Source organism: Mustela nivalis (genome assembly GCF_964662115.1).
Source record: "Mustela nivalis genome assembly, chromosome: 14".
In the NCBI taxonomy this organism is placed as follows: domain Eukaryota; kingdom Metazoa; phylum Chordata; class Mammalia; order Carnivora; family Mustelidae; genus Mustela; species Mustela nivalis.
Window position 1 is genome coordinate 12,639,249 of NC_139033.1, and position 26,159 is coordinate 12,665,407.

The following is a 26,159-nucleotide window of genomic DNA, read 5'->3' on the forward strand; positions in this document are numbered from 1 at the left end:
TGAACCTTGAAGCCATTTCAAGGTGGTCCATGCCCAAGGTTAGAGTGCTGCTTCCCAGGGTCATTTACAGGATGCCCAGCCAGTCCTTAGTGCCTCTCCAAAGGCCTGCTATGAGATTACACTGTGAACTCTTTGGAACTGGCTGACTATGTATATATATATATATATATATATATATATGTATATATATATTCTGCCTACTTAAAATAAAAATTATAAGTACAAGAAACATCTCCCATCTTGGATTTGAGCACCAGTCATTGGGTGGGTGTTCTTGAGCAAGGTGTTTTTTGCTTTTTTTTTTTTTTTAAGATTTTATTTATTTATGTGACAGAGAGATCACAAGTAGACAGGCAGGCAGGCAGAGAGAGGGAAGCAGGCTCCCTGCTGAACAGAGAGCCCGATGCAGGACTCAATCCCAGGACCCTGAGATCATGACCCGAGCCGAAGGCAGCGGCTTAACCCACTGAGCCACCCAGGCACCGCTGAGCAAGGTTTTTTAAGCACTCTTTTTTTTTTAAGGGAGGGTAAGTGGAGAGGGACAGAGGGAGAGGGAGAAAGAGAATCCCAAGCAGGCTCCAAGCCCAGGGCCAAGCCAATGTGGGGCTTCATCTCGGGACCCTGAGATCACAACCTGAGCTGAAATCAAGAGTCAGATGCTTAACCAACTGAGCCACCCAGGCACCCCTTGAGCAAAGTTCCTGACACACACAAAATATAAGTGAAGTTGAGTGAGCTAAGAGAAGGCTCTGACAGCTGAACCAGGCTGGCCACATGGGAAAATTATTACTTTTTTGGTCACAAATGCCTCAGCTCGAGCCCCAGCAGGGATCACATCAGATTCATCTGTGTTAAGTATAGCACCCAGCGATACAGCCCTATAATTATTCTGATCAACTGTGTGACACTGGACTAAATCCTTCCCCCTCCTGGAACTCAGCATCCCCATTTGGTGAGCTAGTCAGGGGCCTCTAAATGTGGTTCTCAGGGGTCAAACCAGGCCCTAGATGTGCTTCGTTTGGCCGGCACTGGGTTGCTGCTGTTTTGTATTTTTTTCATTTTTTAAAAGAAGAATTTTTGAAACTATCCACAGCCGCAGCAGCCCCCACTGTCTTACACTCAGCTGTACACCTGTTATCTGCATGGAAGCACTAGGAACTACAGTTTCCTTTTCTGTAAAATGAGGATAGTAACACCTACTTCCAAGACTGCTGAGATATGCGTGTTAAGTGTCTAACACAGCGTCTATGTCTATACGTGGCAGCACAGAAAAGGCTGGCTTTCTTTGGTCCTCTTGTAGAGGTAGAGAGGTAGAGAGGAAAAGCCAGGAATCCAGAGGCCTGGGGTGTGCTGCGGGGCCCACAGCTCCGCCCCTGTGTGACATCAGCAACCTCTCTAGTCCGTCCGAGTTCCAGGGTGATCTATCCCACAGGGATGATCATTTCTAGTACCAGCAAACATGGCTACTGAGAGGGGAAAGTAAATAAGGTTGTCAAGATAAAAGCCCAATGCAGGGGCGCCTGGGTGGCTCAGTTGGTTAAGCATCTGCCTTTGGCTCAGATCATGATCCCAGGGTCCAGGGACTCAGCCCCTCACTGGGCTCTGTGCTCAGCGTAGTAGAGTCTGCTTCTCCCTCTCCCTCTCCCCCTTCCCTCCCTACTCCTTGTGCTCTCTCTCTCTCTCAAATAAATTAAAAAAACTTAAAAAAAAAAAAAAAGCCCAATGCAAATGTGATCCGAATAGATTGAAAAGCCAGGGACTCCGATGGCACTTGGAGACCTTGTGTCTACATGAGGGCACAGAGACAAACATCCTTCCCACACCGCACATCCACTATTGGCTCCATTTCCCTACAGCATGGTTGGCCGGTGGGGCAGGAATGACAGGATCCCCATTTTGCAGAAAGGCAAACTGAGTCCCTGAGAGGAGATGGAAGGATTTCCTGCGGCCACCAGAGATCCCCAGGGGCAGCCTTAAAACTTGCTTCATCCTGTTGGGGTTTCAGCTTTGCATCCCCCAATTTTTTCCTGGTTCTTCCCGCCACCCCCAGAAAGTACAGGGAGAAAAAATACAACTGACTCCCAATTCTTTGGAGGCCCAACATATGCCTTATGTGGGGTCCTCTTCCTTTTCCTGCCCATTAGTTCACAGCTTGTCTCCATTAAGCCACAAGCCTCATTTCTGGAAGCAACATGTGAGGACAGAAAAGACTCGCTAATTTCCTTCTGGAATGCATCATAATACCCAGCAATGCTAAGTGAGAAAGGTATGCCCATGTCATAGACCTAGGAGATTATGAAGACTTTAAAACGTGTCCACGGGAGTCTTTGAGACCACCCTCCCTTTCAGATATAGAGCCAAATTCCCCTTCCCTTGAGTGTGGGCTAGACCAAGTGCCTCACTTTTAATTAAAAGAATATGGCAGAAGTAAACAGCATGTGACTTTCAAAACTAGGTCATCACAGACACGCTGGCTTCTTCCTTGCTCTCTCTCCAATCATTTGTGGGGTGGTGGTGGAGGGGAACCAGCTGCCATGCCACAAGGACACTCAAGTCACCCTATGGAGAGGCCCACACAATGAAGAACGGTGCCCTCTAGCCAACAGCCATGAGAGCGCACCCTCTTGGAAGTGGGCCCTCCAGCCCCGGTCAAGCCTTCGTATGAGCGCAGCCCTGGCCCCCACCTTGAGACAAGCTCACCAGCCACTATGAGCCTGGTAAGCCACTCCCAGTTTCCTGATATACACAGAAACTGGGAGGCAATGTTTGTTGCTTTAAACTGTTAAGATTTCTTTTTTTTTTTTAAGCTATAAAGTTTTAGGATAATTTTATGCATTAATAAGCTGATACAGGAATATTCCCAAACAGTTGTCGCTGTTTATCTATTATAAGGAATATTCTAAGACAAATAACTCTAGTCAGCCAGAACATTCCTGCAGGGGAAAGACGGAGAGAAGGCAAAGGCAGCAGAAGCGCCCAGGACAGCCGAGATATATTCAGCCAGCCCTGTCATCCTCTTTTCTCTTTATCTTGTCTTTTTTTTTTTAAGTAATCTCTACACCCAACATGGGGCTCGAACTCACGACCCCAAGATCAAGAGTCGCATGTTCCACCAACTGAGTCAGCCAGGCACTGCCCTCCTTTATCTTGCTTTATGTTTCCTCCTAATACTTATAGCCTCCTTAATTAAAAAAATACTTACCACTTGGGTTTGCTTGCCCATCTCTTTTCCCCAACCGAACATAAGCCCCCTGAGCATGGGGCCTTTGCTTTAGTCACTGTAGCCTACCAACTACTCACAACAGGGTCTTGGGTTTATGGGCACTCATTAAAGGCAGTAACAGATAGCTAATACACTAATGTAACCATTACATCTTTTGTCTCCCACAAAGTTACAGCTACCACCCCCTTGACAAACGTCAGCACTCCTAGCTTTAAGTATCTCAACCAACCCCATTAAAATTCTGAACCCCTCGCCATGATCAGACGGCACAATTCTGGAGCCGGAGACAAGGCAGTAATGGGTCTGTAACCCTCCTCTCTTCCCTCCTACAAACCTCAATTCAGGTGGCCCAACAGGGTAGAAGCTCTGACTTCCAGAAACAGTGTCATATTAATTAAATTCCACAGAACCACTCTACGGCCCCAGAGGACTTCATCACTGTGGGATTTTTACCTTCCTGATTAACTGAAATCAGCATTTTTTTTTTTTTTTCAGCAAAACCAACGGACTATTTCCAAGGTGACAACTTCCTTCCTAACAAGGTTCAAATCCTGTAACAAGTTCCCACAGCCATGGACAGGACTTGTAAATCTATTTGCCACACGATCCAACCACTGGGCTGAAGCAGGTGGTTCTAGAAAATTGTGTGTGAGCCTTTTTTGGTAATTAGATAGGATTCTCAATGTATTAATAGAAATTAAACTACTTAGAGGAGTTTTTCAATAAAGTCAAGAATATATCAAACATCGGAAGGAGGCAAAGTAATTGAGATTGATGTCCCCCAGCACTATTTTACCTTCCTAGATACATGTCCTATTTGTCCCTGCTCCCTCCTGGCCCATCATTTGCCCTCATAGAGGTGATGCACCGGTTTCTCCTATCACTCTACTCCCAGCTCCTACAAACCACACAGCTCCAGAACTTGCATAAAGCAAATCTGAACACACCCATCTCTGCTTAAAATCTCATGGAGAGTGGCTCCCGGGTGGCCCACTGGGTTGAGCAACTGACTCTTCATTTCGGCTCAGGTCATGATCTCCGGGTCCTGGGCTCCCTGCTCAGCGAGGAGCCTGCTTCTCCCTCTCCCTCTGCCGCTCCCCCTTCCTGTGCTCTCTCTCTCCCTTGCTTGCTCTGTCAAATAAATAAAATCTTAAAAAAAAAAAAAAAAGGATCTCACAGATGTTTCTGACTGGTCTTTGGAGAAACACAGACCCTTCACTATGGCACCTTGGGCCCCGATCAGCCTGGCCCACCCACCACCCTGCACCCACGACCCTCTCGCCTTCCTCTGCTCCAGCCCCACTAACCTTCCTTCCACAGGTCTACCTGTCTCCCTCTCCCCACCTTTCCTAACCATCATACTAGGCTCTCCGCAGGCAGCCAGGAAAGCTCTTCCCAGGTCTCTTCTCCTAAGTAACCCCTCTCTCTTCAGATCCCATCTTGGGGACACCTGCCCTGCCTTCCCTGACTACGAGTACCAGGGTACACGCTCTCCCCTACCCCCACAGATCTCTGCCTTGTGGCCTCAACGCGGCTGCAAATTTCCATTTGTCGCTCAGATCGCGGGATGAACATCTATCTCCTGAGAGTCTGTAAGCTGTGTCAGGGCAGGGAGCTCATTTGGTTTTCCCCTCACCATATGTCCAGTGCCCAGCACCAATCAGATGTTTAACACACATGTTGAATGAATGAATCAATCAATCCATCAATCACCCAATCAATCAATGGCAGCTGTGATCACTAATCTCTGCATCCCACACTCTTTCCTCCAGCTGTCCCCTCAGGATTCCTTCAAGGCCCTTGGCACTTCACTACCCCCATCCCTCCTCACATTCCTCCCATGCCCTCTACCCTTTAAAGCCCGGGTCCGATGTCCCGCAATGCCACCAGCCAAAAACGATTCTTCCTCTCCCTGCTCCCCTCCCCAGAGCCTGCCTCCTTCCACCTAGGATGAAAGCTGCACTTCATCTCGTGTGTTTTATGACACATCCTCCAGAGGGTAAGGGCTCCCAGTCTCGTTCATCCTTTCCTTCCCCATCCCAGGGTCTCGGGAAATTCTGCCGCAGTGGAATGGGAAAGGAAGAGAACTGAAAACCCTCTCCTCCCTCCCCACCCTGAGCCCACTCTTTGTGTTTGATGTAGCCCAGATCCAAGGGATGTAAGGAGCTTCAGCTTCAAGGGGAGGAAAAATGCTTGAGAAATAATTAAAGAAAAAGAGAGCTTGAAAGCAAAGCCTCGAGCAGCTCGGGGCCAGCGCGCTGGCTTCCCTCGCGAAGTCTGGCACGAAGTCTGCATATTCACTGCGCCCTGAATGAAGGGTGCAGTGAATGAAAAGCTCACAGCCTTCAGGCTCCCGGGGGCACTCCTGGCAGCAGGGCTGAGAGCGGAGATGCTAATGGATTTGGAGTCGCCCCGGCCAACTCTTCTAGGAAGCCTAGAGCAGCAGTGCTGCCCGGGACGGACAGCATCTCCTTCCCATTTCAGAGACAGAAACACAGACGGCCCGGCATGGTGAGAGCTTTAAGGCAGACCCAGGGGTTCCAAGGGTCCATTACTGAAATTCTAGAAAGTGGAGGGGATCGCAGGTACCTCTGCCCAAGTTTAACAATGGGTGTCAGGACTTACTGGTCCACATAGAATGATGTCCCTGCATTAGACACAGCCACCTTCCCAGCCCAGAGCCCAGCTGCTGCGTGGAGACACCGTCTAAGAGGTGTTTGATGATGAATAAGTAGCCCTCACTCTTTGTTTGGGAAAAGCCCTGGGTCTCCGCAGCAAGGAACAAAAGAACACCAGACCACACACCGCCCCCCCCAACACTAGCAAAAGCAAAGTGTCCACGGTGAGCGGGTCTCTCTGAAGATGCCTGATCCCAGGCCATGCTGTCCCTTGGTGGGAGGAGATAAGGGTGCGACAAGCACATACAGACACACACACATGCACAAACACACACACACACACACACGCGCGCGCACGCAGAGATGGTCCCATTATTCTTCCTCCCCCTCCCCCCACCCCAGATCACATGCTCCTGGGGAGAGCCAACAGGGAGGCCAAAGGCCCATCTGGAGGGGGAAGGCAGAGCCCCAGCGTTCCAAGGCAGCAAGATGCCAGGCTGCCGATGCCAAGGACCCCCTTTCCTCATGTCCCAGCAGCGCCCGCAGGGCTGTGAGACAACCCCCCCCCAGCCCCCCGCCCCACGTCCCTGCCCGCCCAGCTCCCACCACTGGCCAGGCAGTCTTACTTCTTCACTTTCGGGTATTTCATCTCGGCGATGGCATTCGTGGCTTCCGTCTGTTTCTCCTTCAGATGCTGGGGCCACATGTTGTCCACCCAGTCCACCAGATCTACCTGAAAGCCGGACCGCCGTCAGCACCCGGGCAGCGCCCGTCCGCCGGGTTCCCTCACCACCTGCCCCCCCCCGCCCCGGGGCTGGCACAGGCCCAGAAGGTGGGCGAGGAGAGGAGGGGGGGTGGCATCAGAGAGGGGATGGTGGCCGGGGGCCCTACCACAGTCGGACGCTTGACCAGGTGCTCCAGCTTGGTGTGGCTGAACTCGAGGCTGATGACGTTGTACAGCTTGTCCCGCTGGGCCTCCGGCGTCTCGTAGTAGCGCACAAACTGGGACATGCTCATCTCCGTGCCCTTCTGGGTGTTCACGTCCATCACGTCCACCAGCCGCCGGCTACCTAGAGGCAGAACCCACATGCTGGTGGCTCCTGGAGCTGGAGGCCACTGGGGATCCCCGTCAACGAAACTCGCCTCCCCCGTACGCCACGTCTGCTCTATTACCTGGTCCGGTCGGTCTTCCTCACTGACTCTCTCTACAAGCCATCTGCTTCCCTCGGACACCACAGACTCCGCGCTGGTCCAGTCCACCCTTACTACTACTCTTCAAGACAACTTCCAGAACTTTCTAACAGGTCCTCAGGCTCCCCCCTCCTATCCATCCTCCACAGTGCTGCCAGCGTGAGCTTTCTGAAACAGAGACCTGACCACGGACACCCCCCTTCAGTGCTCCCCACAGCCTACCGAAGATTCTCCTGGCATGGCCCTCAAGGTCTTTCTGCTTATTCTCAGCATTAGGATAGTCCTTATTTCCACAGAAAATCAGCTGTTTGGTCATCTCCCTCCCCAGTTTATGGGGCCAGGAAAATCACTTGGTCTTCTCTGAACTTCTGTGTCTTCATCCTTCCATCTCCTTTCATAGGCTAGTTGCAAGGATTAAATCAGATGATGGTCACAGAACTCCTTGGCCCAGTGTCTGGTGCATAAATGCATGGGTCCCCCTCGATTACCCCCGACAGTAACCATAATTCCTAAGTAATGCTTGTCTGCTCGGTTTTCATTCTTCCCTACCATTCCGTAACTGTCACCAGAGCAGAAGTCCTACCTATCTTGCTCACTACTTTGCCCCGCGTAGTATCTACACAGAGACCGGCACAGAGGGGAACTCAGTACCTATTTATGGAACAAATAAACAAAAGTTGACTGTCCTGTACAGTGTGTGACATCTGACTTCTCATACGAACAACGTCTGAACTAAAAGGAATGAACTGTGTGCCTCCCACTGCTTCCCAGAGAGAAGGAAACAAGCTCAGGAGGAGGAGACAGGAGCATTCAGTGCCAGCCCTGGGGCCACCAGCAACTAATGAAGTTTCAAGATGGGGTGCCCAGGCAGCTCAGTCAGTTGGGCGTCTGACTGTTAATGTCCGCTGGGGTCCTGATCTCACGGTCTTGAGATCAAACCCCGCTTTGGGCTCTATGCTGGGCATGGAGCCTGCTTCAGATTCTCTGTCTCTCTTTCCCTCTCCCCCTTCCCCTGTACCTTGCTCTCTTTCTCTTTTTCCAAAACAAAAGCAAGACAAATAAAAAAACAAGGCTTTGGGGCACCTGGGTGGCTCAGTGGGTTAAGCCGCTGCCTTCGGCTCAGGTCATGATCTCAGGGTCCTGGGATCGAGTCCCGCATCGGGCTCTCTGCTCAGTAGGGAGCCTGCTTCCCTTCCTCTCTCTCTGCCTGCCTCTCTGCCTACTTGTGATCTCTGTCAAATAAATAAATAAAATCTTAAAAAAAAAAATAAAAAACAAGGCTTCAAGGAAATCACAACTTCCTGGGGACTCTGCGTCCCCATCTGTAAGATAGAAATTAAAGAAAAAAAAGATGGGAATAATAGCTTGAGAACTTCAGCCAATGGAGAAGGAACAAGCAAAGTTCAGTGGAAGGGCGGTGAAAGGGGAGCAGACAGACACAGAGCAGATTGCCAAATTCATGGTGATTTATGATGAAAGCTGCCACCTCCCGTCTGTCAGGACACAAAATAAGCATCATGACTAGAATGAGAAGTCTGCCATCTGGTAAGGAAAGACCACAATTCCCCCATTAGCTCAATGACAAATACACAGTCCACAGAAACTTAGAAATGTGTAAATGAGGGGCACCTGGGTGGCTCAGTCGAGTAAGCACCTGACTCTTGATCTGAGCTCAGGGTTTGGTCTCCGGGTCATGAGTTTGAGCCCAGCATGGAGCTCCACGCTGGGCGTGAAGCCTACTTAAAAAAAAGGGGGGGGGAGGGGGGAATATGTAAGCCAAAAAAAAAAAAAAAAGAAGAAAGAGAAAAACCAGAAACAGGTAATCACCTTGTTCGAAGCAACTCCAAGAATGAAGAACAAACTAAACAAAAGGAGCCAGGAAATGACAGCCCAACGGACAAATATGCCCCCCCACCTGTTTTTCTATGCCCCCTGAGCTACAGATGGTTTTTATGTGTTGTTTTGTTTTTTTTTATCTGACAAAGAGAGCCAGGGAGCGCGAGCAGAGGCGCAGGACAGAGAAAGGAAGAAGCAGGCTCCCTGTTGAGCAGAGAGCCCAACACGGGGCTCGGGCTCGGGCTCGATCCCAGGACCCCAGGATCATTAAACTGAAGGCAGATGCTTAACCAACTGAGCCACCCAGGTGCCCTGGTTTTTATGTTGTTAAGTGGTGGAACATGGGCGGGCGGGGGGTTGTCAAAAGAAGAATACTTTGTGATAGGAAAATGATACAAAACTCAAATCTCTGGACCCACAGATAAAGTTTTGTATTTTTTTTTAAGTCGGTTTTTTGTTGTGTTTTTTAGATCTTATTTATTTATTTGACAGAGAGAGAGAGACAGTGAGAGAGGGAACACAAGTAGGGGGAGTGGGAGAGGGAGAAGCAGGCTTCCCGCCGAGCAGGAAGCCCCATGTGGGGCTCGATCCCAGGACCCTGGATTAGGACCAGAGCCAAAGGCAGAAGCTTAACAACTGAGCCACCCAGGCGCCCGCCCCTACAGATAAAGTTTTATTAGCACCCAGCCACACTCCGGTTCCCATGTCGTCTCTGGCTCTTTCCACTCTACACCAGGTGAGCTGCAAAGCCGACAGGAAACTGAACGATCAGCAAAGCCCAAAACACTTACTCTCTAGATCTTTCCAGAGAAAGCTTGCCAACCCTTGAACTAGACAAAATCCTCCTGACAATTACATGCTGATGTGAGTACTATTCCCATCTGGTTCGATGCTCTATCGCCAGCTCTGTGCAGAGCTTGCCCTGTAACAGGCCCAGGGTCAATATTTGTTGAATAAACACACAGTGCCCTTCACATCACAGGAACTGAATAATAAAAGCAGCCCCTTATGCACATAGGAACCCTCGCCTGTTACTATCTTCCAGATTCAATATCTAATTTTTACAACCACCCCAGACGCGAGGTAGGACTGTCCCTATCTTAGAAATGAGGAAACCAATGCCCCAGAGGTGATGGGATTGGCTCAAATCCTCCAGAATATCCTCTACAATTAGAAGAGCTAATGTTCCCAGAGCACAGGCAAGCTCTCCACGCAGCTTATCTTAAGCTAACTGCGGTTCTGTGTGGTAGAACTTCACTTATACCCATTTGATGGATGAGAAAATGAGGCTCAGACAACTAACTAGACCCAAAATGCCCAGTGAATGAGTCGCAGAACTAGAATTTGAAGCCAATTCAATCTAATCCACAGCCCAGGTTCCTATCCCCCCCAACTCCCACCCCTGTGCCATTGACTTGTGGTCACACGCTAGGATGGAAAAAAAAAGATTGCCACCCTCCGCGACTGGGACACGGAGAACAACTCTGTTTCTGCATCGGGAGTGCAGATCCACCAGGGGGCATCCCTGAACTTTGTTGGAAGTCCTGGCCTGCTCTGGAAAGCGCTGGCTCCTCCCTAACCAGGGTTCCTGGAACAACAGGTGGGCTCTGGTCAGCTTTTAGCGGAAGCCCAGTTGGCAGAGAACCTGCTGTGACAGTGGGGGAGGTGAGAGGGGAACAGAACCCAACCCCTCCCTCTCTCTGGCCAGCCTCCCTCGTCCCTCTGCCTCTCCTCCCAACCCTGGCACAAGGTCCTATGTGCAATGACCCCTGTGCGAAGACTGCTGGGCAGGTGGTTGGGAATCACAGCCCTAGCTGCTCCAGCATGCAAGTCAGCCTAGAAAACTTGAGCTCCGTCGCCCCTATCCAAACAACAAAAATTTTTTTTTAAGATTTCATTTATTTATTTGACAGAGATCACAAGTAGGCAGAGAGGCAGGCAGAGAGACAGGGGGAAGCAGGCTCCCTGCCGAGCAGAGAGCCCGATGAGGGGCTCGATCACATGACCCTGGGATCATGACCTGAGCCAAAGGCATAGGCTTTAACCCACTGAGCCACCCAGGTGCCCCTCAACACAACAAAATTAAGGGATGACTTTGTGGTTCAAATCCTCCCTGAGCCTCAGGCCTCCTAGCTTCTTTGAGTGTATCAGTTTCCCCATCTGTGACCTGGGGACAAAAACAGCAGCTAGCCCATAGGGCTGATCTGAGCCTTAAATGAGACCATGCCCATGAAACACTTCTTTTAAGTGCCCGCAGGCAGGTAATGTTACAGAATTGGCCGATTTCATCTATAATTACAGGTGGAAAATGTGAAGCAGTAGAAAGTCAGAGCCACTTAAATCTCCGCCAGCCAGTCCAGCGGACTGACTACTTAAGATCCTAAAACACAATAAGGATGGCTAAATGGGTGTGGAGACGTTTTGGGAGGGGTAGGGGGTGATAAAAATGTCCTAAAATTGACTGTGGTGATGTTTGCCCGGCTATATAGACAGATGAAAAACCACTGATTCGGACATTTTAAATACTTGAATTATATGGTATATAAATTATATCTTGATAAAGATGTTATTAAATACAAAAACTTGGGCACTAAATGACCAAAAAAATTGGTTTTTCTAAAAGTAACATTTTCTTTCAAAAGTCACAACTGGGGGCGCCTGGGTGGCTCAGTGGGTTAAAGCCTCTGCCTTTGGCTCAGGTCATGATCCCGGGGTCCTGGGATCGAGCCCCAAGTTGGGGGGAAAAAGAAATCTCTGCTCAGTGGGGAGCTTGCTTCTCCCTCTCCCTCCCGCCTGCTGCTACCCCTGCTTGTACGCGCTCTCTCACACTCTCTCTCTGACAAATACATAAAATCTTTAAAAATACATAAATAAATAAATGTACATCCTTGAGCCCTAGAAAGGAATGTACCATCGATCCCTGCTGCAACATGGATGAAGCTGAAAGACATGATGCTGAGTGAAAGACGCCAGTGGCCAATGGTCACACGTGGCATGAAGTCATTTACATACCATGTCCGGAATAGGTAAATCCAGACAGCACGCGAGTAGATTAGTGGGAGCCTGGGACCAGGTGACAGAAAGGAGGGGGGCTAAGGGATAGGAGCTTCCTTTCCGGTGATGAGAATGTTTTAGAACCAAGAGAGAAGGGGCGCCGGGGTGGCTCAGTAGGTTGAGCATCTGCCTTCGGCTCAGGTCATCATCGCAGGGTCCTGGGATCGAGCCCCGCATTGGGCTCCCTGCCCAACAGGAAACCTGCTTCCTCCTCTCCCACTCCCCCTGCTTGTGCTTTCTCTCTTGCTCTGTCAAATAAATAAATAAAACCTTAAAAAAAAAAAAAAAACCAACAGAGAACTAATAGTTGCACAACATTGTAAATGGACTAAATGTCACTGAATCCTCTACCTTAAAATGACTGAATTTTGTTATGTGAATTTCACTTCAAGAAATTATTTTTCTGGGGCTCCTGGGTGGCTCAGTGGGTTAAGGGTCCAACTCTGATTTCAGCTCAGGTCCTGATCGCAGTGTCTGTGGTCAGGCTCCGAGCTCAGCCAGGAGTCCCCTGGGGATTCTTTCTCTCCCTTTTGCCCCGCATCCCCCCCACACACCTGTGCTCTCTTTCTCAAATAACTAATAAATTTTTTTTTTTAAAGATTTTATTTATTTGACAGACGGAGATTACAAGTAGGCAGAGAGGCAGGCAGGGCGGTGGGGGGGAGGGGCGGGGGAAGAGCAGGCTCCCTGCTGAGCAGAGAGCAAGATGCGGGGCTCAATCCCAGGACCCCGAGATCATGACCTGAGCTGAAGACAGAGGCTTCAACCCACTGAACCATCCAGGCGCCCCTCAAATAAATAACTAAATCTTTTTTTAAAAATAATGTTTCAAAGCAATATAAGACATTACTTCCTTTAATCGACCAGAACAAGAACTTACAAACTCTATTACTCCTTTGGCGAGTCTCTTCCTCGTGGATCAGGAGCTTGGGCCAGTGCCCAGCTCCTCCCTCCACAGAGCCTTCACTGACTTCTCCCAGTGAGTGCCCTTCCCTCCCCGCAGGGAGCTGTTAGGTGCTAGGTGTGTGCCTGGGCTCAGTTCCTCACAACTTAGTTGACTTACAGATGCAGGCACAGGTGGGGAAACACTACAGAGGGCCCAGGACATGATAAACACAATACAGGATGACAGTGAGATGGTGACCGTCCAGAAGATTTACCAAGAACCTTTGAATAGGATCTTATTTGGAAAAAGGATCTTTATAGAAGTAATTAATATAAGGATCTCAAGAGGAGATCATCCTAGACGCAGGGTGGGCCCCTAAATCCAATCAATAGAGTCCTTGGAAGAAAGTCAAGGTCAAGGGAAAGCCGGAAGCAAGGACTAAGGAGAGTAGAGTAGTGTTCCTATAAGCCCGGGAAATGCCTCGAGTCACCAAAAGCTGGAAGAGGCAAGGCAGGAGTTTCCTTCAGAGCCTCCAGAAGAAAGGAACCAATGCAGCTACCACCTCGATTTTGGACTTTAGGTTCAGAAACTGACAGACTAAGTTTCTGTACTTTTAAGTCACTCAGTCTCTGGTACCTGGCTTAGCAGCCCCAGAAAACCAATACTAGACAATGGCCACTTCTGGGGCAGAGGGTTATATGGGAACCTGGGTGGCAGGTGCTCATTTCAACATGCTTCTTTAAACTTTTCAGCACAGAGAGTACATTCCACATACAAAAACGGATCGAAGGACCGAAATGTTTCAGGTTCCAGTCTTTCTCCATTGCATAAGACCTGTAGGCAAAGTACCCCACTACCCCAGTGGGCAAGAGAGATAAGACCATCCACCTAAGAAACAGTTGTGGGGGGAAAAAAAAGAAACAAAACCATTGCTTTTCATTTAAAAACTGATTTCAAATTCAGACAATTAACACTAGAGGCAAATGAAAGGCCCTTAAGGGTATCAGAGGTGCCACGGCATCTCATGGCACATAAGTTAAGATTTGCATGCAAACAAGATTGTAGGGGCGCCTGGGTGTCTCAGCTGGTTAAGGGTCTGCCTTAGGCTTAGGTCATGATCTCCAAGTTATGGGATCAAGTCCGCCTCAGGCTCCTTGCTCAGCAACAAGTCCCCTTCTTCCTCTCCCTCTGCCCCTCTACCCAGCTCGCGCTCTCTCTTTCCCAAGTAAATGAATAAAATTTTAAAAATGACAAGATCGAGGCGTCTGGGTGGTTCAGTGAGTTTGGGCCTCTGCCTTCGGCTCGGGTCACGGCCTCAGGCTCTTGGCTGAGCAGGGGGCCTGCTTCCCCCTCTCCCTCTCTCTCTGCCTGCCTCTCTGCCTGCTTGTGATCGCTCTCTGTCAAATAAATAAATAAAATCTTTTAAAAAATGACAAGATTGTCTATATAAACCCCTTCTCTTTCAGAACACTTCTGACTCATTAACCTGATTCGCAAAACTAATGCACAATAAATGTACAATTCTGGGGTGTGTGGGTGGCTCAGATGGTTAAGCATCTGCCTTCCGCTCAGGTCACGATCTGGGGTGCTGGGAGTAAGCCTCACATAGGGCTCCCTGCTCAGCAGTGTGTCTGCTTTTTCCTCTCCCTCTACGATCTCTCTCGCTCTCACTCTCTCTCAAGTAACAAATTAAATCTTTGAAACATAAAATAAATAAATAAATGTACAACTGTGACAACCCGAAAATGGTAAGTCAACACTATTCTATAAAGTTGGTTTTATGTATGATGCCAATTTATATACAACCAAGTCTAAGACTATAATAAAAACATGAAAACAAACAAACAAACAAAAAACAAAAAACCAACAGCCCAAATCTAGTTCTAAAAAATCCCCTTGAGGGGGAACAGGGGTGAGCCTGGTGGTGGGTATTGTGGAGGGTATGTATCTCATGGAGCACTGGGTGTGGTGCACAAACAATTTTAGAACACTGAAAAAATATAAAATTAAATTAATTTTTTTTTTTAAATCCCCGGAGGGGTGCTTGGGTGGCTCAGTCGGTTAAGCGTCTGCCTTCAGCTCAGGTCATGATCTCAGGGTCCTGGGATCAAGTCCTGCATTGAGGGGGGGTGTCCCTGCTCAGTGGGGAGTCTGCTTCTGCCTCTCCCTTTGCTGATTCCCCTGCTTGCGCTCTCTCTCTCTCAAATAAATAAACAAAATCTTTTTTAAAAAGTAAGTAAATAAAATTTAAAAACACATGTGAGGGTGCCTGGGTGGCTCAGTTGGGTTAAGTGCCCGACTCTTGATTTCAGCTCAGATCATGATCCTAGGGTTGTGAGATCAAGACCTATATCAGGCTCTACACTCAGCCCAGAGTCTGCTGGAGAGTCTCTCTCCCTCTTCCTCTCCCATGATATCTCTCTAAAATAAATCTTTAACAAAAAAGGTAAAAACACAAAGGAAAAACCAAAAGTACGGAGTCAACAGAGGTGACCCATATAAAACATGGGAGGCATAGACGTCATAGCTCCGCGTTGGTTCCCTCCTCTCCCTGGCCTAGCTCTACTTCTCTCTATCCCACTAACAGGCTTACCTCAAGGGCTCTTGTGGTTGAACTGTGTCCCCCAAAAGAAATGTGCAAGTCCTAACCCAAGACACCTACGAACGGGCACTATCTGGAAGTAGGGTCTTCGCAGTTGTGATCAAGCTACAGTGAGGTCAGGATGGATGAAGGTGGGCCGTTAGCCAATTCCGGTGTCCTTATAAGACAAGGGAAACTTGGACGGAAACACACATAGGAAACAGCCACGTGAAGATGGAGCCAGATGATGGAACACGGAGCCACAAGCCAACAAACGTCAGAGAAGTCAGAAGCTACCAGAAGTGGGAGGAGACGCCGAAGAATTCTCACCTAGAGCCTTTCGAGAGCGCCCCAGCCCTCCCAGCACCTAAATTTCAGACTTCTGGCCTCCAGGATGATGAGAGAATACATTTCTGTGGTTTTAAGCCACCTGGACTGTGGTGCTACAGCAGCTCCGGCAAACAAGAAGGCTGACCAGAAAATGACTGGGAAACCCCACAAGGCTCCCTAAACATCCCTGAAGGCCGAGAAGGGCTTACCCACACCTGGCCTCCCCCATGGGGCCTAGTACAAGGTGTTACAGGACAGACACGATACAGAACTGTGCTGTTGACCAGAAGCTTCGCAAAGAGAAAATGGCGTCCACAGGGGACATCACACCGCTCCATTCTCGACCAGCTTGTGTCTTATCTCTCCCCACTACTACACTGTAAGCATCATTAAGGGAAGAGTTCTGGCTCACGACTCTAACCCGCGGATCTAAAACGGAGAGCCTGGCCCACAGCAGGAGCTCACTAAATGTTTGTGGGATGTGTAAGTCACGTCAGGTGTTTCTCGATCCTAAGTTTTTCCTAGCATGGGACATAGGACCTCACATAGAAATGACAGCTGAACTGGACAAGTGACCTGGGGGTACCTGGAGGTGGGTACGTGTAACGCTCTCCGTTCTAGAGAAGATAAAGCCCCCACAACCTGGAAAGAAGCATCTGGAAATCCCGAGTACTCAGGAGCCCCATCGGTGGCACGACCATGGCTGAACACAGAAGGATGTGGGTGAGAGAGGCCTGTTCTTTCTTTTCTGAACACAAACCAGGCTTTCAGCCCCCCACCCCCAACCCATCACAATCCCCAGGGCTCTCGACGCACCCTCGCTTCCCTCTGCTCTTGGCCAGATGCACGTCCCCAGCTGACCCCACCTCAGCCTGCCCCGTCCTCACACGGAAAGGGAAGTCAAGGCCTGGTATGGTCAGACCAGTGAGGAGCCTCTGGGGCTGACGGGAGAGTAAGGGTATACAGGAAAGAGGCCCAAGGATGGGAGAAACAGACGGACTATATCTGGCGTGCAAGGTCAAGACACTTGGTTCTAAGAATAGCTTTCTTGGTGCGCAGGGAGCTCTGTCCAGCTCCCCAGGTGTCCTGGACACCATAGCCTGTGGGAGGGGTTGAAGCGGGAAGAAAAGGAGGGGGAAGGGAAGTCCGCTCTTTTAGGTGCCTGGGCTCCATAAACCTAAACCCCCAGGAAAACACAACTGTACCAGCAGCCAGAAAATGAAACTCTGCTGGGTTCCAGCCCCAGGTGGCAGCGAGAGGAGCAGAAATGATAATGTCCAGGTGTATTACAGCCACCAAATGACTAAGGACGAGAGCATGAGACCATCACCACTTTGCAGCCTCTAACACAATAACAAAGCTACACATCAGACATCAATACCTACTCACATCAGACAGAGAGAGAGAGAGATGACCTGACATTATGTGCCTCCTGATGGAAGAGTAGAACATCATCTATGAAGCAGTCTTGCTAGGAAGAAGGAATGAATAAATGAATGGTGCATTTTTGTGCAGAGAGAGAGACAGACTCTGAATCTGATCGAGCATTTCCATCTAACTGCCAACTTACAGAAACTACCGAGGACAGAGGAACACTGACCACTCCAAAGGAATGCTATGGGCAAAATCCAGACAATGGAAAAACCCTACAGGTCAAAGAATCCAACTTCAGATTGGCTGGAGGTGGTGGGAGGGCCAGAGATTACAAGAGACTTAAAAGATATCCCAACCAATCGCAGCGTAAAGACTGTGTTTACATTCTGACTCTCAGAATCAGGAAAAGAAAAGGTAAAAGAAGTAACACGTATGCTAATGTGAAACTGGACATTTGCACAATAAATGTGGGTATTTACTCACATTATTTATTTTTTAAGTTTTTTTTTTTTCTTTATTAAGTAAGCTCCACACCCACTGTAGGGCTTGAACTCACGACCCCAAGATCAAGAGTTCCATGCTCTACCAACCGAGCCAGCCAGGTGCACTGATATTCACTCATTTTAAGGAATTACTGTTTTTTATTTTTTTTAATTTTTCTTTAAGGATTTTTTTTATTCCTTTATCCAGCAGACAGAGATCACAGGTAGGCAGAGAGAGAGAGAGAGGGGAGGAAGCAGGCTCCCCATAGAGCAGAGAGCCCGATGTGGGGCTCAATCCCAGGACCCTGGGATCATGACCAGAGCTGACGGCAGAGGCTTAAAACCACTGAGCCACCCAGGTGCCCCAAGGAATTACTGTTTTTATTTTTTTTATTTTTTTATTTTTTTATTTTTTTTTAAGATTTTATTTATTTTTTTGACAGAGAGAGATCACAGCAGGCAGAGAGGCAGGCAGAGAGAGGGGAAGGGAAGGAAGCAGGCCCCTGCTGAACAGAGAGCCCGATGCGGGACTCGATCCCAGGACCCTGAGATCATGACCTGAGCAAAAGGCAGCGGCTTAACCCACTGAGCCACCCAGGCACCCGGAATTACTGTTTTTAAAAGATTAGGTGTGATAACACTATTATGACTATGGTTTTAAAAATCCCTTCTCATTTAGAACTATATACCAAAAACTTTACGGATGAAATGGTATGATGCTTAGATATGCCGGAAACATCACAGGAGGATAGGAAGCGGGCGGACGTATGCAAGGGGCATGTGTGGGGGCTGGGGGCTGGGTCCACGGGAATGCATTATGACTTTCTGTCTACTCATTCCTTTTCAAAATTCTCTCCAGCAAAAAGGATTTTTATAAATCCCAGCTCTGTTACTCACTCCGCGGCTTCGGGGCCTCAAATACCCTTTCTAGACTTGGAGGGTGTTTATTTGCAAAAGGGGCCCATTGATGCAAGACAACCCAGCACAGTTTCTGGCCTAGGGTGAGGTCTGCAACACGCTTCACCACCCGCCACTGTGCTGCTCTGAAATGCGGTGTCCAGACTAGACAGACGGGGAAAGGGAGCTCTTTCCCCTGCCCCATAGATGGACTTTTCAGGCACTTTTGAGTTTAACCCCAAAGACACAGCCCCATAACAGGGTCTTTCATTCTGTCTGGAAGAACCACACCAGAGGCACCGGTGCCTGGCTTGTTTGTTGCTCGGTCAGCGACGGCCCACAGGAGGCCACGCAATGAGCGGTGAACGCCTCCGGGGCACCCGGGACAGTGCCAAGAGCCCTGGACTGTGTTCCAGTCCCAGCAACCCTCACTGACCCCTGTTGTCTCGGCCTCAGTTGCTTCGTGTGCAAAAGCCAGGAAGAACTGACCTTTATACTTCTGTTTTCACCGCCATACAACTCTTTCTTCAAACAGAAGCTTCGACAAGAGCCAAAAGCATAAATAAAAACAGGCAGCTCAGGTTGGAGGCGGCGGCGGGGAGGGGAGATGGCGCTCAGAACCCAGATCCGGATTCCAGGGATTTCCTTTTGAAAACCACTGGGTTAGGTCTTTTTTAGGTCCTCTTCCAGGACCGACACACTGATGTTTAGCCTCGTTCTCAAATACTCAGATCAGATCCCTTAAACGTGAACTTGGAAGAAGTCGGCGGAAGACGAGACCCCGAGGCTTGCCCCAGGGGTCACTGGGGACACTGGGGCCTGCCAGTCCTTTTCAGTCTGAGCTGGGAGATTAAGAATTAGCCCTCCATCTTCTCAGGTTCCCAGTCAGGTCTGCCACTGACGGCAAAGGAGAGCCGGGCCTAAGTGCCAGGTGTCTGAGCAGGAAGCTCAGGGAGGAGGCATGTGCCCCCCAGGGACAGAAGGGACAGACGAGCGCTAAGAATGGAATGTGGCCCTCCATGCTCTGGGGAGCAGCCATCCCTGGACCAGGTGACAGGGACAAGCTGCCCTTTGGATCCTGCAAGGGACCCAGCGCCCTGCAACTCTCGGGCTCCTGAAGTCAATGGGTTACAGGAGAAATTTTCCACATTGAGCAGTGCCTGGCATTCCTAAGTAGGCCAGCAGCTCAGCCCCCCTCCCTTCCTTTCTCCTCCCCCCATCTCATTGGTGCTCTGGGCTCACGGGCTACACACGCATCCAACAAATTCCAGCTGCAGAAATTAATCCGTGGCCCCATGGCCCTTGCTTTGAAGGCCGCATCCGTCAGCTCCAAGAACTGTGGGCACAGAGCCGGGAAGAGGCTGCTGAAAGTCACCTTGAACGCTGATATAAGGCATACACGGGCGATGACCCCAAACTGCTGCTGAGCCCACTCTTTGGAGACTGTCCCCCACCATCCATCTCCGTCTTCCTCCAGTTTCTGGATTGGTTTTTTTATTCTGCTCCTTCTTTTTATTCTGCTACCCATTTCACAGAGGTAGTGTGAAATCACAAAAGCGCTGGCCACAGTTCAAAGCTCACTCCACTCTCTCGTAGCAGGGAGGCCTTGGGGATGTACAGCCCCAAAGTTCCCTGGGTCTCCGTTTCCTCATCTCTAAGGTGGAGAAAAACCTTATCCCAGGTCTAGCCCTCAGTTTCCTCACTGTGCAACGAGATGCTTGCAAAGGTCGCTGGGTTCTCCCTAAGCACTGATATCTTCTGGCTCCGTACCGTTGAACCTTCAGAAATGGTCCCCAGGACACATTACGTGCCAGGATGTCCTCTGTGCCCTGGGTTCAAGACCCTGCCTGAAGCTCACAGACAGATGAGCAGAAGAAGACACAAACCCACACTAACAAAGTGGGGTTAAACCCAGTCAGCCAAGAAAACCCAAAAGACATCCGGGCCAAAACCAAGAAAGAGCTCTAGATTATAGGACGCTGGGAGCCAGCCACAGTTCTGTGCAGAAGTTAAGAGAACAGCTCCGTGTCCAAACAGATATGGGCATAAGTCTCAGCGATTCCACACCCTCGCTCTCTGACTGAACAAGTCACTCTGAGCCTCAATGTGACATTGATGGAATGGGGATTGCGAGAAACCCAGTTTTATACGGATCAGACAAAAGAATACGGGAGGGGTCCCCGGCTTACAAAAATCTAAGCAGCTAATGTTCGTGATTCCAGTCTAAAGAGTTACCCCACAGGGGAGTGATTCCTATTACGTAAACAGGGGGCAGATGCAACTTCAGTTCCCCAAGGCCCAAACACAGTCAAGATTTTGATTTCAGAACACTGGCTTTGCAGGAAAAGGGAAATAGGACAAAAAACCAGTGAGCTGGGTGTTCATCTTAAAGAGAAAAAAAAAAAAAGGATGGGACGCCTGGGTGGCTCAGTTGGTTGGACGACTGCCTTCGGCTCAGGTCAGGATCCCTGGAGTCCCGGGATCGAGTCCTGCATCGGACTCCCAGCTCCATGGGGAGTCTGCTTCTCTCTCTGACCTTCTCCTTGTTCATACTCTCTCTCACTGTCTCTCTCTCTCAAGTAAATAAATAAAATCTTAAAAAAAAAAAAAAAGAGAAAAAAAGGAAACACAACTGAACCCCTCTGGACCCCTCCTTCCTTCGAGCTCAGGAGCCTCAGCTCGCCTGACCTTCTGCACCCCCCGACCCCGCTTGCATCTCTGTTCTGCGAGGTGAATGCCTCCTGTCGATCCAGCCCCGATTTCTCTCCTGAGCTCCATTCAATGTGGCCAGAAAGGAGCCCATCCACACCACCACCCCCTTCCTCTGAGTTTGCATTACAAGCATCACTTTCTCCCAACCTCAGAAATTCAAACCACATTTGAATCTGAGATGCCATCTGCTGTCTGGGCAACTCGCAAGTCCCTTCTCTCCAGGCCTCATTTTTTACCACCTGTGAAAGGGGAAAGCAAGACTAGAGGAAATTGGGGCGCCTGGGTGGCTCAGTGGGTTAAGCCTCTGCCTTCGGCTCAGGTCATGATCTCAGGGTCCTGGGATCGAGCCCCGCGCATCGGGCTCTCTGCTCAGCAGGGAGTCTGCTTCCCTCTCTCTCTTCCTGCCTCTGCCTACTTGTGATCTCTGTCAAATAAATAAATAAAATCTTAAAACAAACAAACAAACACTAGAGGAAGTCTAAGAACTTCTCTGGGGTTTACAATGTAAAATGTCTATGATTTTAAACCAATTTTTAGAAAAGATCTGGAGGCGAGTCAGCTATGGTTGATTTGTAAGCAGTGGAGAATTTACTAAGCACCGCAGGTCAAGGGCACGCGCATGTCTGGTGAGCCTCCTTCACCAGACACAACACAGACACGGAGGAGGAGGAGAAAGTCAAGGAACAGAAGCATGAGGAAATGCCCAGAGCTGGGTTCAGATCCGAACTCGACCACCTGCCCTGTGGGTTGTCCTGTCTGAGCCTCGGATCCCCCACTGGGGTAGTGAACAGTCACACTTAATTTATATGATTACCGTTGAGGACAAAATGAGGTCATATAGTAAACATACAGTAAAAGATAGGTGATGATTACTATAATTGATGAATAAATGAATAGTGAATGAGGCGATTTGTTGTGAAGATTCTTCAAGATAAGAGGCCAAAGAAAACATCAGTTCGCTTGGGTATCCTTGTTAGAGAGAAATACAGTAAAGAGGGGGCGCCTGGGTGGCTCAGTCCGTGAAGCATCTGCCTTCGGCTCAGGTCATGATCTTGGGGTCCTGGGATCGAGCCCCACATAAGGCTCCCTGCTCAACGGGACGTCTCCTTCTCCCTCTCCCTCTCCCCCTCCCCACAGCTCACGTACTCTGTCTCACTCGCTCTCAAATAAATACATAAAATCTTTAAAAAAAGAAATACGATAAAAAGAGACTATACAGGACACCATGGTTGTACGCCATCCCTCAGCGACATAATGGTGGAGAGGGACTAGGGACCCAGCTCTTTATGGATATGTCCTCTTGGAAGGTTTAAAGCATCTTTAGAGGCAACTAGAATTCTTTCCCAGTCTCCCCATCGCCCCAGCTCCCAGCCCACAAACGTGAAAACATCCCAGGCTTCCTAAATGAATTATCTGGGGTTGAGAGTATTGGTTGTGGGATGAGGGAAGTTGCTTAGGGGACATTCACATTAGAGCATCCAGAAACAGACCCACACAATTGCAGTCACTGACTTATGCCAAAGACAACATTTTGGTGCCGTGGGGAGAGGGTGTTTTTCTTTTTTCTTTTTTTTAAAGATTTTATTTATTTCACAGAGAGAGAGACAGCTAGAGAGGGAACACAAGCAGGGGCAAAGGGAGAGACAGGCTTCCCTGTCTAAGTAGGGAGCCCAATGTGGGGGGCTCGATCCCAGGACTCTGGGATTATGACCTGATCCCAAGGCAGAGGCTTAATGACTGAGCCACCCAGGGGCCCCAGAGGGTGTTTTCTCAATAACTGTACTGGGATCAACTGGATTCTCAACCCCCATCTCTACCAAACACAAAAACCAATTCCAGATAAACTATAAATCTCAATGTGGAAGTTCAAACAAGAAAGCTTTTTTGAGAAACATCTTCTAACCCTGGAGTGTCCAAACATTTCTTAAGATACAAAACAAGCACAAAGAAAAGACCCAAATGGCCTATGTTAAAACAAAGAACGTCTGTTCATTCAAAGACACCTTTGGGAGTGTGATAAGGCAACAAACCCAGAGAGTTAAGAGGTGATTTTGGAACGTATTATCATGTCTAGAACACATCAAGAAACTTTATGTTATGGGCTGAGTTGTGTCCCCTAAAATTTCTATGTTGAGGTCCTAACCTCCAGGACCTCCAACTGTAATTATATTTGAGAACAGTCTTTAAAGAGGTAATTAAGTTAAGATAAGGTCTTTCAGGGTAGGCCCTAATCCGACAAGACTGATGTTATAAAACGAGATTAGGTCACACAAAGTGAGAGGGAAGACCATGGTGGAGACATAGGGCGACTACAGCCATCTACAAGCCAAGGAGAGAGGCCTTTGGAGAAAGCAACCCTACAAGACCTCCATCTTGGACTTCTAGCTCCAGAATTGTGAGCAAATAAACCTCTGTTGTCTAAATCATCCAGTCTGTGCTACTTTGTTGCAGCGGCCCTAGCCAGTAATTCATCTTACACTCAACAGAAGACAACCCAACAAAATAATGGAAAAAAGACTCGATCAGAGAGTTCACAAGAGTATATCCAACTAGCAAGCAAACATATGAACGGAGCTCAATTTCATGCGGGAAGAAAGGCAAACTAAAACCACCATGCGATACACCAACACAGCAATGGGACTAAATCGAACAGGATGGAAACACGAACTCGGAGAGAATGTGGCTCAATCAGAACCAGACCCACGCCTGCGGGCAATGACTTGACGGTGTCCACTAAAACTGAACATATGCGCTCCCCTGTGACCCAGGCAATTCCACGCTCAGGCATATGCCCCACAGAAATGCATCCCTGTGTTCCCCAAAAGTCACATTCTAGAGTGTTCACAGCAGCACGAGACATAGAAAACTGGCAGCTATCCGTGAGCCCATTAATAGCAGTGAATAAACACGTTGTGAAATAATCACATAACAGAAAACCACAGCAGTGAAAATAAACCATCTACAACTACACACAATAATCTGGAAGACTCGTAAACACCAAGGTGAGCAAAAGAAGCAGAAAGGACAAGAGGTCACCTGCCGGATTCTGCTCTCATAACGCAGGAAAATGCAAAAATCATTCACGCTGGTAGCAGTCAGGGTGACAGCAGAGGGCACAGACGGCATGGGAACATGGGGGTAGATTCTGGGGTGCCGGATACCGTAATATGTTCAGTTTGTTAAAATTAATCGCGCTGTATCATTACCATATGTGCACTTTTCTATATGTAAATTATACTTCAATAAAAAGCTTTTATTTTAAGTGTACAGTGTCCTAAAAATGGAAAGTGCCTTTTTTTTTTTTTTTTTTTTTTAAAGGCGAGGAGCTAAGAACGGAGACCAGGTGCCTGAATTCCCAGGAGGCATATAAATAGGGCTGATACAGAAAAGCCCGATGTTAGGGCATCAGAGGAGAATCTGGAGCCTCAGCCTCCATAGCTGGCCCCTTCTCGAATAGCTGCCTCCCAAGATTCGAGGCCTGGGGAGGGAAGCCTGGGAGACAGAGGCTGAGATCATATGCTGACCACATATGTGGTCCATTTCCATAAGAGGCACGTTTATGCCATCTAGCAACCCCGCAGCGCCACCCCTTCCCCGCTCCCAGATCACCTGCTTGTGCTGCAGCAGACCCGGGTTGTACTAAACCTGCCAGAGCCAATCCAGAGACCCTTGATGGAATCACTGGTAGATGTGGCAAGAGAGGCCCTGAGCTGGCAGGAAAGAAGTGGAGAGCTGCTGGCTCCCCATCTTTGCCAGCCCACGGGGAGAAGCTAGCCCAAGAATGAAGCAGAAAATAGAAGCAAAAGAGGGAAGCAGAACAGAAAAATGAGAGTCAACCTCTTGAGATCTTGGAACACCTAGATCAAGAGGTTCCTGAAGGTCACACCCTACATTTATTATGTAAGCCAGTGAATTCTGTTTTGCTTAAGCCAGCTTGAGTTACATCTGCCATTTGTCACTATGAAGTACGTGTCCTTTCACTGCTCCCCAGAAGCCCGTGTGCACTCTCAGAGACTAAAATGGGCATACTAGGGAGGCCTGGATGGCTCAGTCAGTGAAGCACCTGCCTTCAGCTCAGGTCACGATCCTAGGATCCTGGGGTCGATCGAGCCCCACATTGGGCAGCAGGGAGTCTGCTTCTTCTCTGTCTCCCTTTGCGCCTCTCCCTGCTCGTGCTTGCGCTCTCTCTCTCTCTCTATCTCAAATAAATAAATAAACAATCTTTTTAAAAAATTAATTAATTAATTAATTTAATTTAATGGGCTTAATAACTCTCCATGCTAAGTGCACCCCTCCTGATGTCGGAACACAGTACACCTTCCAAACCACTTCAATACCCACTAATCCATTCCATCGTCACAGAAATGCCAAGCGAGACAGGGTGCAGGTATCACTACCCCCTTTTCCTTGCCATCCCAGACTTTTCGAGAACTGGCAAGGATGTCTGGACCATCTAATTGCGTCCTCTTGCTCCAACAACCAGAACAAAGGCACAAAGAAAGTAGCAGCAGCCAGCATACGACTAGAGTATAGTAAAACTTCGCAGAGCTTTTAAGTTCCTCAAAAGGGCCAAGAGCATCATGATGAAGACTCTGATATTGCCTGAACCTGACTTGAGAATCTGGCTTTCATCCCTACGCATCAAGGGAATCCCATCTGATCCGCATCCTGCCATATAAACAAGTAACATCGGGGACCATTCACCAAGTACCCATCAGCCAATGTAATGCGAAGCCTTCATTCAATCTCATCCTCTTTTGAGGTAGATTCTGCTACTAGCTCCATTTTGCAGATGTGAAAACTGAGGCTTGAAGTAAACGGCTTGCCCCAAATCGGTCAGCTGGCAGAACTAGGCCTCAGACGCAAACGCCCTGGGTAGGGCTGAGGCACTGAAAAGGGTTGTTGGTGCCAAGACTTAACTTTGGGGGTCCATCATTCCATCTTCTGCACAGTGTTGGGAAGTCTGCCCCTTCTG

The 26,159-nt window shown here is 48.8% G+C and overlaps 1 protein-coding gene across 8 annotated transcripts in view; it reads right to left on the bottom strand.

The window, feature by feature from the left end:
- The window catches only part of KDM2B (lysine demethylase 2B), a 129,886-nt gene that overhangs the window by 85,485 nt on the left and 18,242 nt on the right, over window positions 1–26,159 (bottom strand). For all 8 annotated transcript variants that reach the window (XM_082698315.1, XM_082698316.1, XM_082698308.1 and 5 more), the window contains 2 exons: window positions 6,733–6,911; window positions 6,468–6,574 (listed from right to left, as the gene is read on the bottom strand). In XM_082698315.1, the coding sequence (XP_082554441.1) occupies window positions 6,468–6,574; window positions 6,733–6,911 (286 nt within the window). The remainder of the gene's footprint in view (window positions 1–6,467; window positions 6,575–6,732; window positions 6,912–26,159) is intronic.